The 18,523-nt window shown below is 32.8% G+C and overlaps 1 protein-coding gene across 3 annotated transcripts in view; it reads left to right on the top strand.

The window, feature by feature from the left end:
• The window catches only part of ATF2 (activating transcription factor 2), a 91,500-nt gene that overhangs the window by 36,269 nt on the left and 36,708 nt on the right, over positions 1-18,523 (top strand). For 2 of the 3 annotated variants that reach the window (XR_004273299.1, XM_032292889.1), the window contains exons 4-9: positions 1,021-1,090; positions 10,198-10,294; positions 13,344-13,462; positions 13,603-13,731; positions 16,806-16,984; positions 17,585-17,699. Coding sequence is in view for 2 of the 3 variants with exons in the window: in XM_032292889.1 (XP_032148780.1) it covers positions 1,021-1,090; positions 10,198-10,294; positions 13,344-13,462; positions 13,603-13,731; positions 16,806-16,984; positions 17,585-17,699 (709 nt within the window). In the remaining variant the exon portion in view is untranslated. The remainder of the gene's footprint in view (positions 1-1,020; positions 1,091-10,197; positions 10,295-13,343; positions 13,463-13,602; positions 13,732-16,805; positions 16,985-17,584; positions 17,700-18,523) is intronic. The other variant, XM_032292890.1, reaches the window with a different exon arrangement.

Consider the following 18,523-nt stretch of genomic DNA (forward strand, 5'->3'; position numbering starts at 1 on the left):
TCCGTGGACCCACCAATGCAATGTCAAGTTGTCTACAGGCTTTTTGACAATTTTAGCAATAAACATTTTGGATAAAGCAATAAAAACTTCGTTCATGCGGTTCACGAATTTTGTGTATAAGATTAATATTGGTGACTTCCTGGGAACCATTTTTATTCTCAGTGATCATTGCATACATGCCTAAAACATGAAGCAGTGACTGTTGTGAACCAGCATGGGTTTCCTAAAAATGAGGTATATCAAATGTTTGACAAAATTTTTGATATATTACAAGGAAACAGCATAAAATATTGACAAGACTTTTGAACTAGGACTTAGAAGAATAAGTTATGATCCTCAGTATACCACCACCAAAGAGCTGGAAATTAGGATTTAGAAAGAGATCAGAGTTAGAGATAGAGATTTTGTTATATTAATACTACCTTATCTTCTTTGCTGGGAGGAGAAATTCCCTGAACGTGGGATCCATTTCTCTTTTATTTTTGAATTTCTCTGAGTCTTCCATAATGCTTCCAATATAGGAAAAGGTATAAATTTAAGAAGGGATCTAAGAGCGAGTTTGTTTTTAGACATATTGATGTTTTGTTAGCATATTTAGGTAGAAATGGTTAGCCAATAGATAAAAATATTCCACTAGAATTTAGGACTGGAGACAGAAATTTTGCCACCTTATTTTCATAACAGTACAATATGATCCTTGGAAGACTGCATAGTATTTGCTCATTCAATTTTCTTGAATAAATGAAATTTGTTCATTTCACCATAAGTACTTTTACACTGTTGAGTGGAAAGAGCCTGACAGAGCAGTGTTCCTAACCTTATTCCCGTAGTGCAAAATCTGCACGTTACATGTATTTTGTGTATTCTCATAAGAAAGTGGAAGATATAATTAAAATGTCAGAAAAGTGTTTCATTTTGCATTTTAATAGAAAAATTAATAAGCTTATGGAAAATCTTGAGATTTTAAATTATTCTTTATTTAAAAATATGTACTGTAAAGTTTTTCCTGTTTGATTATAGGCAATACAAGGACCTGTGGAATATGAGTGATGACAAACCCTTTCTATGCACTGCCCCTGGATGTGGCCAGGTAATATATAAATTTAAATTATTTTGTGTATTTTTATTTATTCAAACATTGATGATATAATGTTATCATTAAAAGCATTTTCTTGCAGTATTTTGTAAAATTTTAGAGTTGGATGAAAAAAACCCAGAAAACTTTGGGCAAGAAATTCTTTTTCTTCAGTAGCGCATATGAGTTTTAGAAAGTATAGTCTAATATGGAGGCAGGGGAACATTGTATTTTGTAATGGAAAGGTGGAAACCCTACACAAAAATCCAAGATTCAAAAGTATAATTTGACCTTTATTGGTTGAAAATCATTGATAAACTGCCTAATTAGAAATCAGAGCTATATTATTTTATATGAGAATTATTTTACTTACTGAACTTCTATGAAATTAACTGATTTTACCTCTTAGAGTATCACTAATGTATTAATGCTGTTAAGTCTAACATCTTAAATATGGGACATGTAGAAGCAGTTTCAGAAAGTAATATTTTAGTTTTTTTAACAACCTACTAAATTATTAATCTATTCCTATTATACTTAAAATAACTGTGGTAAGGAAGAAGTAAAGAATAAATGTAATGTGTAGTGAAGTTACAAAGTTCTTAAATATAGAGACCATAAATTGCAAGTAAGCATTATTCCTTTTCATTTAGTTTCTTTAGGTGATATTTTAAATTAAAATATAATTGATCTACAATAAACTGTATATACTTAAAATGTACCATTTGCTAAGTTTTAATACATACATACTCATAAAACCATCAGCATAATTAAGATGGTGAACATATACGTTACCCCAAAAGTTTCCTCATGCCTGTTTATAATTCCTCTATCCCACCTACCTTTATCAATTACTGGTCTACCTTCTGTTACTGTAGATTTGTTTGCATTTTCCAGAATTTTATATAAAAGGAATCATATAGTATGTACTTTTTTTCACTTCACATAATTTAATATTTCTTCATGTTATCAGTAGTTAATTCCTTTTCATTGAGATACTTCATTATCCCACAATGTTTATCTGTTCATCTACTGATGGATATTGGCTTACTCCCATTTTTTAGTTATTATAAATAAAGCTGATGTGAATACTTGTGTACAAGTCTTTGTATGGACACATGCTTTCATTTCTCTTGGAGGAATTCATGGGAGTATAATGATGAGATTATCTGATAGGTATATGTTTGACTTTTTAGGAAGTTGCCAGTCTGCTTTTTTCGTGTGTTTCTTGGACATTGGTATCCCTTTTTGTGAAGTATTTTTTTTTAATCTTTTGCCCATTTAAAAAAATTATTATTAAGTTGTAGGGGTTCTTTATATGTCCGGGATACCAGTCCTTTGTCAGAGGTTTCTTTTTTCCGTGGTTTACATCTTAAATTTCATAATAATATCTTTTGGTGAACAGATGTTTCTAATTTTAATGAAGCCTAATGTATTAATTTTTTTTCTTCTTATGGTTGTTGCTTTCTGTGACTCATCTGAGAAATCTTTGCTTGCCTTTAGCTTATGAAGGTATTCTCCTTTGTTTTCCTCTAAAGCTTGCCGTTTCATTTAGATTTCTCTTTAATATTGAATTAATTTTTGTGTATAGTGTGAGGGATTGAAGCTAACTTTTAAAATTATGGATTTAGATATCCCAACATAATTTTCTGAAAAGATTTTTCTTTCTTCATTAAACTACTTTGACTCTTTTAATGAAAATCAAATGATTGTGTAAGTATGGGTCTGTTTTGGGGCTTTATATTCTGTTCCATGCATCATTCTGTCAACTTTTATGCCAGTACCATACCATCTTGATGACTGTCACTTTACAGTTAGTGTTCCAGTCAGTTAGGGTAAATTCTCCAATTTAGTCCTCCTTTTTTAAGATTGTTTTGGTTAGTCTCTTAAGTTTTAGTCATTCTGGTGAGGGTATAGTGGTATCTCATTGTAATTTTGATTTACATAATATTTAATGATATAGAGCAAGGTAAATATAGGAGTTATCAGGCTTAATGCTATTTTAGATAGGTTAGCAAGGGAATGTGTCTGAGCTAAGGTAACATTTGAACAAAGGCACAAAGAAAAATGCAGGAGCAAACCTTATATGTTTCTAGACTAAAGGAGCTGCAAACGTAAAGGCCCTAGGTAGGGAATGTGTATGGTGTGTTTAAGAGCAGACACACAACTACTGTGGCGGGAACATATAATGATCAACAAAGAAAAGGTTAAGAAATGAAGTCAGAGGAGATAGAATAAAAGACATATCCTGTGATAAGGTGTTTGGATTTTATTCACTGAACAGCGAAAAGCCACTGCTTAGGTAACAGTGGTCACAGGAAGACAAGAGGCTGACAGCAGTCCAGCAGTCCAGGTGAGAGATGATGGTGGTTTGGATTAGGTGGTAACAGTGGACACAGAGAGAAATAGACTAATTTGACATACATTTTGGAGATATATTTCATATATATATATTTTTTTTGTAAAATTTAGAGAGCTAAAAACTACAATATAATTTTCTTTGCAACTAGAATTCTGCATATGATTTTAGACTTCACCAACCAAATTTACTCTTTCTTGTAAATCAGATATACTTTAATTTTTTTAATTGTTTTTTGTTTTGTTTTGTTTTGTTTTGTTTTGTTTTTCTTCGAGACAGGGTCTCACTCTGTCACCCTGGCTGGAGTGCAGTAGCATGATCATGGCACATGAAGCCTTGACCTTCCTGGCTCAGGTGATCCTCCCACCTCAGCCTCTGGAGTAGCTGGGACCACAGGTCCATGCCACCACACCTGACTAATTTTTTGCTTGTGTTTGTTTGTTTGTTTCTTTGGTTTTTTTTGGGAGGGGGCAATTTGGGTCTCCCAGTCTTGCCCAGGCCATTCTCAAACTCCTGGGCTCAAGCCATCTGCCCACCTTGGCCTCCCAAAGTGCGTGAGCCACTGTGCCTGACCACTTTAATTTTTGGATGTGGTACCAATTTAAATGGAAAGAGAGGTGGTATTACTCAAATCATCCATTTTGCTGGCTTGGAAGGAACACACAACGTGATTCTGTAATCTCTGAATTACAGCTAATACAATATGTTTCTAGGGCCAGGCTTTGGACAAAGACTACTTTCAACATTTTCTAGATATCATTCTTGGAGACTCAAACAAGGCCTTTCCTGATTGTCTTCTGCTTAAAATAGCTAGAATGGCTTTTGTGATTGACTTCTTACTAACATGCCATTTTTAATAAAAGCATTGCAATTAACTTAGAAGAAAAATTGATTGCTGAGCATTAGAATTTGTGTATATCTGTATATCATAAAGAATTGTTTCTTAAAAGACCTCTCTAACATTATATGTGAAAAACATGAAGAAGTTAGAAAAAAAAATTTTTTTAGGTTTCCTATTATTAAAGGAGTTAATACTCACATTTTCCCATCTCCTGATGTCTCATAATTATTCGGTTATTTTTTAACATTGTTGAGGTTTGTAATACTTACATTTTGTCTTATCCATAATTCCTATATTGGCTTAGTTTTACTTTTGTATCAAGATAGTCTAGATAGAAGGGTGAGAGCTAAGCTTTAGGGCACCTCCAGTGTTTAAAAGCCAGAAATAGGCCGGGCGCAGTGGCTCACTCCTGTAATCCCAGCACTTTGGGAGGCCGAGGCGGGTGGATCACGAGGTCAAGAGCTCGAGACCATCCTGGTCAACATGGTGAAACCCCGTCTCTACTAAAAATACAAAAATTAGCTGGGCATGGTGGCGCGTGCCTGTAATCCCAGCTACTCAGGAGGCTGAGGCAGGAGAATTGCCTGAACCCAGGAGGCGGAGGTTGCGGTGAGCCGAGATCGCGCCATTGCACTCCAACCTGGGTAACAAGAGCAAAACTCTATCTCAAAAAAAAAAAAAAAAAAAAAGCCAGAAAGAGGAAGAGAATGTAGCACAGAAGGTTAAGAAGCAACAACCAGTGAGGAAAGTTGAGTACTGAGCGCTAGAAAAAATGTTTCAAAGTAAGAGAAACAATATAGTCATATCCTAAATAGGATAAGATGAGAATTCAGTATTTACTGTTAGATTTAGAGACTAGGATAAGAGTAGCTTTCAATGAAGGGGCAGTAACAACAGTGTAATTAGAGTAGCTTGAAGAGAGGAAAGGAAGAACCAGAAATAGAGACATTAAGGGCAGCTCTTTCTTGAGAGTGTAGCTAAAGGGAAAATGAGATATATAGCTTCAGTGTAGGATTGAAGATGGAGGTGTTTTGCATTTTAAGGTGGGAATATCACAGCATATTTGGCAATGCAGAAAAAGGGACCATTGCAGGAGTGGGGTCCTTAAGCAGCTAGGAGAGGATGGAATCTAGGTTTATTTTAAAACAAAATTGGGATGATACTGCATATCATCAGCATTTTGTATATTAATTGAAAGCATGGCTTTAAGTTGCTATTGCTAGAGCGTGTCCCATGATTTACTAATTCCACTATTATGAACTTTAATTTTGGTATCGTAAGCAACATTGTGATGAATAGCCTTCTACATAACCCTTTGTATATGTCCCTAATTAGTTTCTTAAAATATATTTTTAGAACTAGAATTACAGGATTAAAATGTATACACATTTTTTTTTTTTTTTTTTTTTTTTTGAGGAGACGTAGTCTCGCTCTTGTTACCCAGGCTGGAGTGCAATGGCGCGATCTCGGCTCACCGCAACCTCCGCCTCCTGGGCTCAGGCAATTCTCCTGCCTCAGCCTCCTGAGTAGCTGGGATTACAGGCACGCACCACCATGCCCAGCTGATTTTTTGTATTTTTAGTAGAGACGGGGTTTCACCATGTTGACCAGGATGGTCTCGAGCTCTTGACCTCGTGATCCACCCGCCTCGGCCTCCCAAAGTGCTGGGATTACAGGCTTGAGCCACCGCGCCCGGCCGCCAAATTGTTTTTTAAAGCTAAATAAATTTTATATTCTCACTAATAATTGAATGCTTAATTGTGACCCTTTTAAACATTAACCTTTTGATCCTGAGTATTATTTTGGGGGGCCTGTATTTGTTCCCTAAGATACTTAAAATAATCTCTTTGTAAGTATTACTGATCAAAATATAACCTGGCTACTCATTCATTTGTGAAAATCTTGCTGAGAACAGAAATGGTATAATCTCTCTTTAGATTGAAATAGCATTTTCTAGGAACTACCTAATAACAATTGGTTTTAGAAGCACCATTTTCCTGGTGATAGTTCATATTATTTTTGTCACTAGTAAACAGTGGCATTATTCTGAATTTGAGTTTTAGCTTTAACACAGTGGTCCTAGTTAAATTTAAGTTTTCAAATAGTTTTTTACAATTTAAAATCTATTTTGGTAATAATATGACTTCAAAGAGAGACCTATAGAAATGATTGCAAAGTTTTAACTGTAGACTCTTGCTATTAAATCTTTTCTTGTATGCCTGAGTTAGTCTTAGGTATACCACATGTCTGTTCATTTCACTTGTTTTAAAGTGATGTTCCATTGAATTTAGTAAAAAAGACAGTGAGATAATTTAGTGAAAGATTCATTTATCATTGTTATTCTTCCATATTATTGGTAGTATCTTTCTTTTGGTGTCTCTGCCATTGAAAAGTGTTTCTTTGGTAGAATGTTTACACATTATACACTGTTTTATAAAGGAATTAAAGATTAATTTTATATTTAGTCTAAAGTCTCAATGAAGGTATATGTGTGAGAGTGTGTATGTGTGCATGCACATATGCATGTGTGTGTGTGAGAGAATATATCAGTGTAACATCCTGTTGTTATTCAGTAGTCCTTAAATTAGTGAAGAAAGTAGTGTAATGAGCTATTGGCCCAGTGGCTTGAATACTTATTTATGTCTATCTTATATGTTTAAAAGAAATAATAATATATCATGGATATCAGTGTCTGTATTAACTATAGAATGCCTGATTTGAAGTTAATTCTGGTGAGAGTGGTCAAGCCTTAGTAACACAGATTTCCCAGATATCAGAACTTAAATTATTATAGAAGCAACTGATTTACCTTATTCCCATCTAACAGATTACTCTTTCTTTTTAAGCTTTTTTTTTTTTTTTTTTTTTTTTTGAGATCTTGTTGCCAGGCTGGAGTGCAATGGTGCAATTTCGACTCACTGCAATGTCTGCCTCCCAGATTCAAGTGATTCTTCTGCCTCAGCCTCCCGAGTTGCTGGGATTACAGGCGCATGCCACCAGGCCCAGCTAATTTTGTATTTTTAGTAGAGATAGGGTTTCTTCATGTTGGTCAGGCTGGTCTCAAACTCCTGGCCAGGTGATATATACCCCAGCCTCCCAAAGTGCTGGGATTACAGGCATGAACCACTGTGTCTGGTCTCTTTTTAACCTTTTAAGAGAGACGGGTACTTACCCACCCCCCAAAAAAAACCACATTTTTTCACTTTTTCCATTGTTTATTGAGCTATATACTCAAGGTTGTAGTCTTGTTTAACAAAATCCCTTTGTTTTTATGTATATCTACAGCGTTTTACATGGGGTTGTGCTTTGAAATACCTGGAAGAATATAATTTATTAATTCAGTATATTGGTATTGCTGCTTATACATATTTTAGAAAACTCGTTTTTAGAATAAACTTTAATTTGGCTGGGAAGGCAATTCATATAGATTCTGTAAAAAAATTTTATCTTAGCTTGTAGCTATTTTATAAATATTTGTTGAATAAAGAATGCATTTCTTTCATATAAAACTTCTGGTGACTGCCTTTTGACAAGATTGCCTTTTCACACTGTCTCCTTAAGTTTCTTGTTAAAATGATAAGTTTTCTCAGATAACCAAGGTCAAATTCACCTGTATCAATGCCAGTTTGAGTGTATTTTGTCCTTTGCAGTGTTGCTGTTCCTATATATAATTAATAGTGTTATATCATCAGTAATTTCTTTATAAATTGCATTTAGGCAAATTCGATCTGTGGATTTTACATGATAAATGCATATTCCTTGCATTTCCCCTTTTAATACTCATATGATCCTAAATATTTGTTACTTTCCCTCTGGCCACTTCTTTTCACTTCATATTGAACTTAGTGCCCTTTCAGATGTTTTATGCGAGCTCAGTGTTATTTATTCTATATGTAGTTGTTCTTTGATTTGAATATTTGCAGTCAAACTAAACCAAGCAAAGAAAATTGGGAGAATGAAAAACATTCCAACTTCTTATCTATTAATTTGTTTACTTTGCAGTTTTAAAATCTGGGACCTGCACCAAAATGCATTCATTCACAAATGTTTAATGATTGCCATCAGTGGAAAAGCCACATTGTGAGGTTCTTTGGAACATAAAATAAATCTTTCTTTCAGATGCTTTTAGTGTAGTACCTAAGACACAGACATTTAAAACAGCAATACAAAGAAAAAAACATAAAATATTAATAATGTCAGTACACCCTGTAGATAGGTTCATTCTCTGAGAACTTTGTTATTCCGCTATCTGTCAAAAGGACCACTGTTTCTTATTTCCCCAAATTTGGGAGAGATTCTTATAATGAAAAAGCAATAGATAGTATCTGGGTGGGGAAAAGTTTGGTTGTAGTCCCAGTGCCTGTAGTTGGTGCCCAGTAAATATCTGAAGTGTGAATGAATAAGTCAAGTAATGGATGTGTTGTTGCATCTGAACACTCTCCTTCAGTGGTAATACAGGCAGGTTCTGAAGAGGGGTTCTAAAATAATAGTTTTCTGTTGGTGTGTGAAGTAATCCAAAGACTGTGTGATAAAATGTAGCCAGATTAAATCGAAGTTGAATTCATCTTAAGGAACAGTCGTTTAGGACCTTGTTTACCCCCCTTAGACTGATCGTTAAGATTCAACTATTTTATTGTAATTAATTCATTCCTTCAATTAGCATTTATTGAGTACTTGCCATATGCTAAGTTTAGGGAGCTCAGCCTACTTAAAAGGACAGACATATGAAAATATCAATAAACTATTGTGATAGGTGCTATAACCAAGGCATTGTGCAACACATGCTGGGGCACACATGAGGTGGTTTTCACCTCTACAGGCAGAGGGATAGTGGGCTGGGCCAAAGATGTTAAAGGGTTAAAAATATTTCATTATTTTACATTGTTTTTAAGGTAACCCTAAAGCTACTATTATTAGTTGCATGAAAGGATATAGTAAATTGGGTAGGGGAAGGAGACCATAAGAGATGGAATTCATTTTGATGGTTTGGGTAAACCAAGTTCAAGTATATATATTTCTTAACATCCCCACTTGTATAAAGAATGAATTGAGATGTGACAATTTAGCATTTTAAAATTGTTGCTCTGAAATAACAAAAAGTTCCCTATTTTCAGTTATAACTGTTGCTTAATGAGCATCTTCAAAAAGGTTGATGTTCAGACATAGGAGATAAACAATGCGTTTATTATGTTGTAATCATAAATTTTACTTTGGCATGCAAAACTTATCCAAGTTAAAGGTAGAAAAAATATACTGGACAGATAGCTTTAAAAATAAAATATTTTAAAAATAACTTTGCTCCGTTTTTATGTAAGAACTCTCACAAAAAATTTATTTTGGCTACTTTGAAATTTTTTATTTTAAAATGAGCTGATTTATTATTGTATTGGTTGCTGTTTCTTTGCTGGATTAAAACAGAGGCATTCTTTTTTTATGTGGTAACATAAAAATCGGATTTATTTCTTAATTTTGTCCAGGCATAATACTTTTATAAGAAAATTCTCTTTTAAAAAGTGGTAAGTAACCTTAATTCTAGGTAAATATTAATACTATAGTGCTTCCTTGAAAAGTCATTGTATCATGGAGTATAGTTTCTCCTATCATAGGGCAAGTTAATGATGGTCTATTTTTAGTATCCAAATGAAATTTATATAAAGTTTCTTTGCCTCAGATTTTATTTTTAAATGCTTATGTGACCGAGAAATATATCAGTATCCCTTATTCTTGAGTAATGGGTTTCTCTGTGATTGTTTGAGATCTAGCATGCTTATCTACTAACAATAACAGATTCTTTTATAGTTTAAAAACTGCTATTTCACTGTTAATGGTGGTTTTACATGTTGTGGAAATGAATTTCCTAATCATTTTACTTATTTGATCAAATTGAAAATCTTAACTGTATTTTAAAACTTTTTGCCACAGCGTTTTACCAACGAAGATCATTTGGCTGTCCATAAACATAAACATGAGATGACACTGAAATTTGGTCCAGCACGTAATGACAGTGTCATTGTGGCTGGTTAGTATATGCTTTTATTAATAGCTTATATACATATTTCACCTGGAATGTGCACAATTTTTGTGTATTCTCTGTAAATAATATAGTCTGGTGATATTCCAATGACTTCATTTATAGTAAATGTTGGCAACATGTATTTTACCCATTACATTTTCATGTTTCCTTCTGACCATTCATTTCACTTCTTTATGTGGTTTTCAAATATAGATTCCGATGTCGATTTTGTGGAATTTCATTAGAACTCTGGGAACATTCATACCATCTACAAAGTTTACATTTAACTAATTGAACTAATGTGGTATTTAGTCAGCATTTCTTTTAGCTATCTTGTACACCTAACTTACAAGGCTGTGTGAAGATAGAAAATGATCAAGCTTCTCCTGTTGGAGAAAGAACAATGAGCAGACTTGTTCATTGGAATTGTTTATGTTTCTTTTCAGACCAAACATCTGTATTAGTAAAATATTCTCAGTAAAGAGGCTCTAATTTCAGTCAATTCCATTTTTGTGTGTTGACACTGTGAATGTACAGTATCACCTAAGCAGATGATGATTTTTCACTGTATGTGAAAAGAGAAACCCAGTTAATACATTGGTTGATTGTCATTTCATGATGTATTAGCTGCCCTTTTTTGGTATTTAAATATATACACACACATCTATGTATATGTACATACATGCCATGTATAATTTTGCTACTTTTTTAGTATATTTTATAAGTATTGTGATAAGAAAACAAAATTATATATAAATTTCAGATCTTTTGTGTCATAATCACAGATTTACATATCATAAATATTCAAATTAACTCTAGATTTTTCTTTTATAAAGCTTGTTATATATCATGTAAGTCTGGAATTACACCCGAATACTGTTAATACTTTTAAATTATTAATTAGTATAGAGAACAAATTGTTCTGTGCAATGTTTTGGATAAATACTAAAGCAAATATTCAGTGGTTTTTCCTCTGCTTTCAGTGTTAAAATTTTTGTAATGAAGAAATTGAAGGTAACAGAAACTTAATTTATCAAAAACAATATATGTAGGAAAAATGTAGGGGAACTTCCAACATATCTTTGGTTCCATAAATAAAAAGCAGAGAAGAATGAGATACACTTTTTTTTGGAGTATTATACATTAGATATTAAGAGCTAGAACCAGATAAACCAGACAAGCTAAATAGCAGCAACCTGGAAAGTTCACTCCCCTAGGCATGAAGCTCTTTATTTCTCTGAAACTTTCTGCCTTAGCACAATCTCTCTTTGTTTGTAACTTTTTAACTCAAATATGTTTTGAAATTGGTTTCTAGAAATTACTTTCCTGTCTGATCACATTTAATGCCATAGAAAAATAGAGCACGTTCAAACACAGTACTTGACCATTTTTTTTACTAACATATGTTGAGGTGAATAGGTTAACATTACTATGTAAATAAAATGCATGATGTGTGTGGTATATTTTTGGTGATCAGTAGCCATATGCAATCTGCATGTTAAATGATTGTGCCTATGTTGACTTTTCTCAAGTCTGATGGTTCTAGTAATCATTGATAAAAGTGACTTATGCTTATGTTTTTATTTTAAGAATTTTCCCTCTCTTTAACATAAGTTAAGAGCCTTCTAATGAGCTTAGATTAGATGGAGAAACCTTTGGGTGTGAACAGAAGAGGCAAAATTAGATTTGACTTATTTATTCAGTCATGATGGATTTAAGCTAATACAAGTACACTGGTCCCTTACAATGTGAATTTTTGAGGTCTTTTGGGAGGTGGGATTAAGTGGTGGGCTAAAAACTAGTAAAATTATGGTATAATAGAGTCTTTCTGGTAATACTGATATTACTAACCTTACCTGAGACAGGCCTGTATTATGTCTAGTTATGTATTGCAATTAGGTCATTTTAGTGTTAAATGTATTTGTACATAGTAAAAATACTAGTACTCTGGGTATACATGTGGGTGCAAAGATAAAATAGTAAGTAATGCCCTTTGTGAGGATATAATAGTTAACAAATATGTAAATTTTAATTTTACAAAAGGAAATATGAGTATTTTATCTTAAACTAACAAGAGTCTTCCTTAATACAGTACTTTTATTTCACTTAGGCTAGATCCCTGTTATAGCCTATAAAATTGGTGCTCTAAAATATATTAAATGTGAATAGAATTTGAATGTGCTACCAACTCAAATCAATATGAATAGACACCTTTGAAAAATAACACTAAATAGGCAAAATTTATAAATTTCTTGCTTTTCATTCAGTGTAAACCTTATCTGGCATTTTTTATAGCCTTTATATGGACATTGAGTACATATTTTAATGTACATAGCAGGAGTACGTATTCAAGTAAAGTTGAAATGTTTCATGTTGTAAGAAAGTAGAGTAGACTGTCTCTCCACTCCCCAGGAATTAAGCTAGAGCATTCTGTAGGCATGTGACTCACACATAGCCCTTGTACCTAGCTTCTAAAATGCATTCAATTAGAAAATTAGTTTCAGTAGATAGTGGTAAAAAGAGGATTTGTTGTTTCAGAACTCTTGCTTTAACTTTTTTTTTCTTCCTTATAATATTTGATTTACCTACTGAAGATTGTTTAATCTTACTTTACTTTCATAATAGAGTATGAACAGCTAGTGGAAGAGCCAAGTTAAAGCAGATATACATGCTCTTATCCTAGTTTTGCCCAAATTTCACTTATTTAAATAATTGTAGCTTTTACTAATGTATTTTTAAAAATTCTTAATACTGTGTTAGATAACAATAGTTTATCTCTTGAGTGGAGGATGTTTATGCCATTCTATTCAGAGAGAAGGAGTGGATTAAGGAGCAAAAGGACTTCTTTCCTACTTTCATAGTTCATAAAGTTGGAGGAAATAGAGAATACAACAAAAATTTAACCAAATTTTGTTTGCTTTAAAGGAAGAGGTCTTTCCAAAGAGAGAATTAACAACTGACTGAACCAGTCCTGCTAATTTGTTAACTTAGAAGCTATATTTTAGAGTCTTAACATACTTAAATATGTATGATTACTTCTTGACATTTATTTCAGATCAGACCCCAACACCAACAAGATTCTTGAAAAACTGTGAAGAAGTGGGTTTGTTTAATGAGTTGGCAAGTCCATTTGAGAATGAATTCAAGAAAGCTTCAGAAGACGACATTAAAAAAGTATGTCATAACCATGAAATTTAAAAAGAGTACTTCTGACAGAAAAGTAATCATAGTATATACTTCCTACTTTTAAATTTTAGACATAGTGACTGACTGTATTTGAACTTTTAACCTTTTCCTTATTGTTTGAATTTTAGATGCCTCTAGATTTATCCCCTCTTGCAACACCTATCATAAGAAGCAAAATTGAGGAGCCTTCTGTTGTAGAAACAACTCACCAGGATAGTCCTTTACCTCATCCAGAGTCTACTACCAGTGATGAGAAGGTTAGAAATTTGTAGAAATACAAACTAAGGGGGAAGAACAGTACCCAAATAAAGTTTACTATTTAATCTTCATAAAATGTTAATGTATTAAATTTTACTTCATTCATTGTCAGCTTGCAGTAGTTTTATATGTGAAAACCTGTCAATACTCAGATATTTGGGGTAAGAAGACTGCAGTTTTATTGTACACAGAAAAATTATAGGGAGATTAGTCATATTAGATAAAACTTATTTTTAAAAAGATACGTAAATTTATAAATTTAACTTGATTTTTCTGGGTTTTGCTACTTTATATTTAGCTACTTTTATACAGTAACAGCTTAATTAAGAATCTATTCAAAAAATTAGTTGAACAGTGGGTTTTTTTAGACTTTTACAGAATTAAGGGACTACTTACTCATTCTCAGCAATGGGTCTTTGCTGACAGCAATTGGGATGATGATGATAATAGCTTGAATACCCAGATAATCTGGGACCACCTGGGCCACAGTTATGTGTTGAATAACGTTATTATGGGAACTTCTTGATCACTTTTTTGTTAACAAGCACATAGAATAAACACATTTATTTGGGGGTACCATGCAGGACACAGCGAAGAAGCAGTGGGCCACATAAAGAGGCAGTGGCAATATTCTTTTTTAGATTATTGTTCTAAAACCCTAACTTATTAATGGACTTCTGTTATGGCAGAGGAGCTAGAAAGAAGGAAATACAGAAAAAACATCTTTTTGCCTAAGAATAAATGCTTTATTTTCTGTTTTTTTTTCCATTTTCTTTTTCTGCTTTTAAAAGTATATTCTCATTATTCTTCTCTAAGAATACAGAAAAATGAAAAGAAAACAAAAATCACCTATTAGCACACAATTGAATAAGAATTACTGTCTTGAAACATTTTTTCTAGATATATGCATTTATACATACAAATATATAAGTGAATAGTTAAATAGGATAGATGGATACAAAGATCCTAGCTTCATTTTATATTGTGCTTTAGACCCACAGCATTAATGATTATTTTCCCTTGTCCTTAGAAATTTCCCCAAATCATAATTTTTAATGGTTGTACTTTATTTTATCATTATATGATATGTATTATGTTATCCTTGTTTTTTTGGACATAAAAGTTGTTTGCACATTATCACAGTTATTAGAAATGCTTTTTAAATCTCTGATATAAATCCTTTCTCCTAGAGAGTATTTCGTTCTTTTCACACTTAAGAGCTTTTCATTGTTCATGGCTGCTTCAGCATCTTTTAGGAGTATTCCTTCTTTATGCATTCCCCAGTCATTAGGCCCTCCTTGAGCAAGGTATACCATATGAAATTGTTAAAAAAAAAAAAAAAAAAAAAATCTGAGGCTCTTCTTCTTTTTTGATTTTCTTCCTAGGTGATCTCATCCAGACCCATAATTTTAATAAACATCTACATACTGATGACTCCCAAATTTCTGTGGACTTAGGTATCTTACCAGATTGCCATATTTATATCCAACTCCACCTTGACGTTACCTTTTCTATGTCTAATAGACCTCTTAAACTTAATAGATCAGAATCAGAGTCCTTGATTCTTTCCCCAGTTTTCCCCATCTCAGTAAATTTTCTCTATCCATTTAGTTGTTCTAGCTAAGAATTTAGGGATCATTCTTAATTTCTTCTTTTCTTTTACACTGAAACTAATAGAATGTCTTATCAGACCTGAATCTCATCCTCTATGGCTGTATTCAGTGATACCACTTAAGCCCAAATCATCATCTTTTGTTTGGATTATTAACAATTACTCTCTAACTGGTCTTCCTGTTCTACATCCGGTCCATTTTCTATAAGATTACTTTTAATATGTTCAACATGTCACCTGCTTAAAATCTTTCAATGGTTTGCCATTGTGTTTAAGATAATTCACGCTCCTTGGCATAAACCCTCTTTGATCTGGGCCTGTCTACCCATCTGTCCACACCTCATGCCTGTCTGTTTTGTTCATCAAATATTCTAAACTTTTTCCTACCTCAAGATATGGCATATGATATTGCTTCCTTCTCCCTAGAATGAAATGCTCTCTTCCTTATCCTTTATTAGTTCAAATGCTGTTTTTGCAAAGAAGTAACCGCCTCTTCCTCTCCCCAAGCTAATCTTTCTTTATTACATTGCATGTATTATTCTATAACACTTAACATTTACTGCAATCTGAAATTTTCTTGTTTATTTTACTTGTTTATTGTCTCTTCTCACTAGTCCTTGAGAACATAAGTTCTCAACTTATTGAATAAATGAAGTTACAATAGTACTAGTTTATCCTTCTTCCTATGTAGCTTAATAAGATTTTGATAAGTGGCAGCTACAGGCCAAATGAAAGAACACAATAGACCCAATTTTTACATTGACTAAGGAATTCTGGGTAAAATCTTCTTTATCTTTTTGTTCTCTAATCTATAAAACTAGAGGAAATACTATATTTAAGGTCTTGGCTGACTAAGAAATTCTGTTTTCCTAGCTTGAAAGAGATCAGTAATTATTTATTTTACATTCAAGATATCATTATTACACAGCCTTTTGATGTTGGGAAATTATTGATATAGAAGAGATAGCTACCTGAAATTAACTAATATTTGTATTGCTCTAAAAATTCTTAAGTATTATTGTTAATTAATTTGTATCAACCATAACAGTCTCACTGGACTTATTTCCTCTTCGTACAGTATAATGAGGGAGGAGGACTAAACAGTCCCTTCTGGATTTTAAGTTCTGTGATTCTCTGAGAATGGGTTCTATTTTTATTTTTTATTAAAATTCTAATGGAATCATAGCCAAGTTGCCCAATCTAACTTATTTCTGGATTGACAGGAAAAAGAAGTTGTGCTAAAAAAAACAAAACAGTCTTTTAAAATTAAAATGTTAATTGAACATTGCATTTGAATCTTTGCAGCTCTTCTAAAATGTTCTTTTAATTAATTTTAGATATTTGCTTTTAGCAATTATTATTCTGTAGATGCCTTTAGAAGTGTGTTACATTCTGTTCACTATAAGGTACATGAATTGATTTGTATTCTTTAATGCCACCCTTTATTTCATTGTTAAATAGGAAGTACCATTGGCACAAACTGCACAGCCCACATCAGCTATTGTTCGTCCAGCATCATTACAGGTTCCCAATGTGCTGCTTACCAGTTCTGACTCAAGTGTCATTATTCAGCAGGCAGTACCTTCACCAACCTCAAGTACTGTAATCACCCAGGCACCATCCTCTAACAGGCCAATTGTGTAAGTGATTCAGGCCAACCATTGAACATATATATGAATTAAGTTTGTTTAGTTATGTTTTCTTCCTAGGACATTTGATTATTCAAATGAAGATTTTAGTTTTGTGTGTGTGTGTGTGTGTGTGTGTGTGTGTGTGCATGCTTCAGTTTTTGGAAAAAGTACTTGTATAGTCTTCTTTAGTATAAATGTTAACTAATAGAATGGAAGATAAATACAACTAAAATATAGAATGTGAATTTAAGATAGTTTTATTTTCATGCCATTTCACACAAAATATAAAATTACTCCGTCACCAGATGACATTTCTTTCAGTTCTTACTGGTAGCTCCCAAGATCTCTCTGATGAGAATTTGTCTCTTTTTACAAATTGGAGATTGTCCTAAGTAAATCCATAACTTTTCTCTTCTTTTTTTGATACTGCTATATGGGTTATACATTTAAGATGCAATTAAAATAATTAAATTTTGCTGTTTGCATTGCTGTGGTTAGAAAATTTATTTTTAACTGATATGATTATAGGAGTAAAACTACTATTGTATTTTTAAGAGATGGTTGGTATGAATCTCTTTTTTAAAATTGCTCTTCTTTTGTTTTTCTTAGCCCTGTACCAGGCCCATTTCCTCTTCTGTTACATCTTCCTAATGGACAAACCATGCCTGTTGCTATTCCTGCATCAATTACAAGTTCTAATGTGCATGTTCCAGCTGCAGTCCCAGTAAGTTAGAAAGTTAGGCTATTTAAATCTCTATCGCAAAACTTATCTTTGTAGTCAGAAAAGAAAGTTAGCTGCTTGACTGGCTTATGAAATTGAATTTAACATAATATTGATTAGCAGTGGATAGTATTTATTTGTTATTATTGTAGTAGCATTAAAAAAGACATTCAAGCTATAGCTATATTTTCTTCCCAAAATCTTCATTGTTTTCTTTCTTTATTTTTTTTTTATACTGAGAACTTCTTATTCAGCCCATTTCAATTTGACTGGACTTGTAGAATTCAAATATTAACAGATTTCAAATTTTAGAAAGATATTTATACTAGAATGCTTGTCACGTAACGCTGTGGCATTTCTATTAGTATGGAAATTGTTTATGAAAACATACTCTAAATTTTTGTGGTCAAGTAGGGTTTGCAGAATCAGATAGCCCAAGCATGTTAAAATCTAAATGTTGTAGAAAAATAATCTCCCACTTTCCCTGTGAAAAGACCCCCCAAAAAGGTTTTTTGAGGGGCATGCTAAATATATAAATTTTGAAAGACATAGACAAAATAGTTAAATATCTACTTATAATATTTAATAGTTTGGCCAGGCATGGCGACTCATGCCTGTTGTAATCCTAGCATGTTGGGCGGCTGAGGTAGGAGGATTGCTTGAGTCGAGAAGTTTGAAACTGCAGTCAGCTATGGATCCAGCCTGGATGACAGGGCAAGACCCTAAGTCAAAAAAAAAAAAAAAAAAAAAGTAAAAGTTTAATGAACATTTTAAAACACATTGTTTGGAATAATGTGTGTTAGAAAACTGCTTTTTTCTTACTCATA

This window comes from Sapajus apella, unplaced genomic scaffold, assembly GCF_009761245.1.
Source record: "Sapajus apella isolate SASKATOON/1434 unplaced genomic scaffold, GSC_monkey_1.0 scaffold28, whole genome shotgun sequence".
NCBI classification, from domain to species: Eukaryota; Metazoa; Chordata; class Mammalia; order Primates; family Cebidae; genus Sapajus; species Sapajus apella.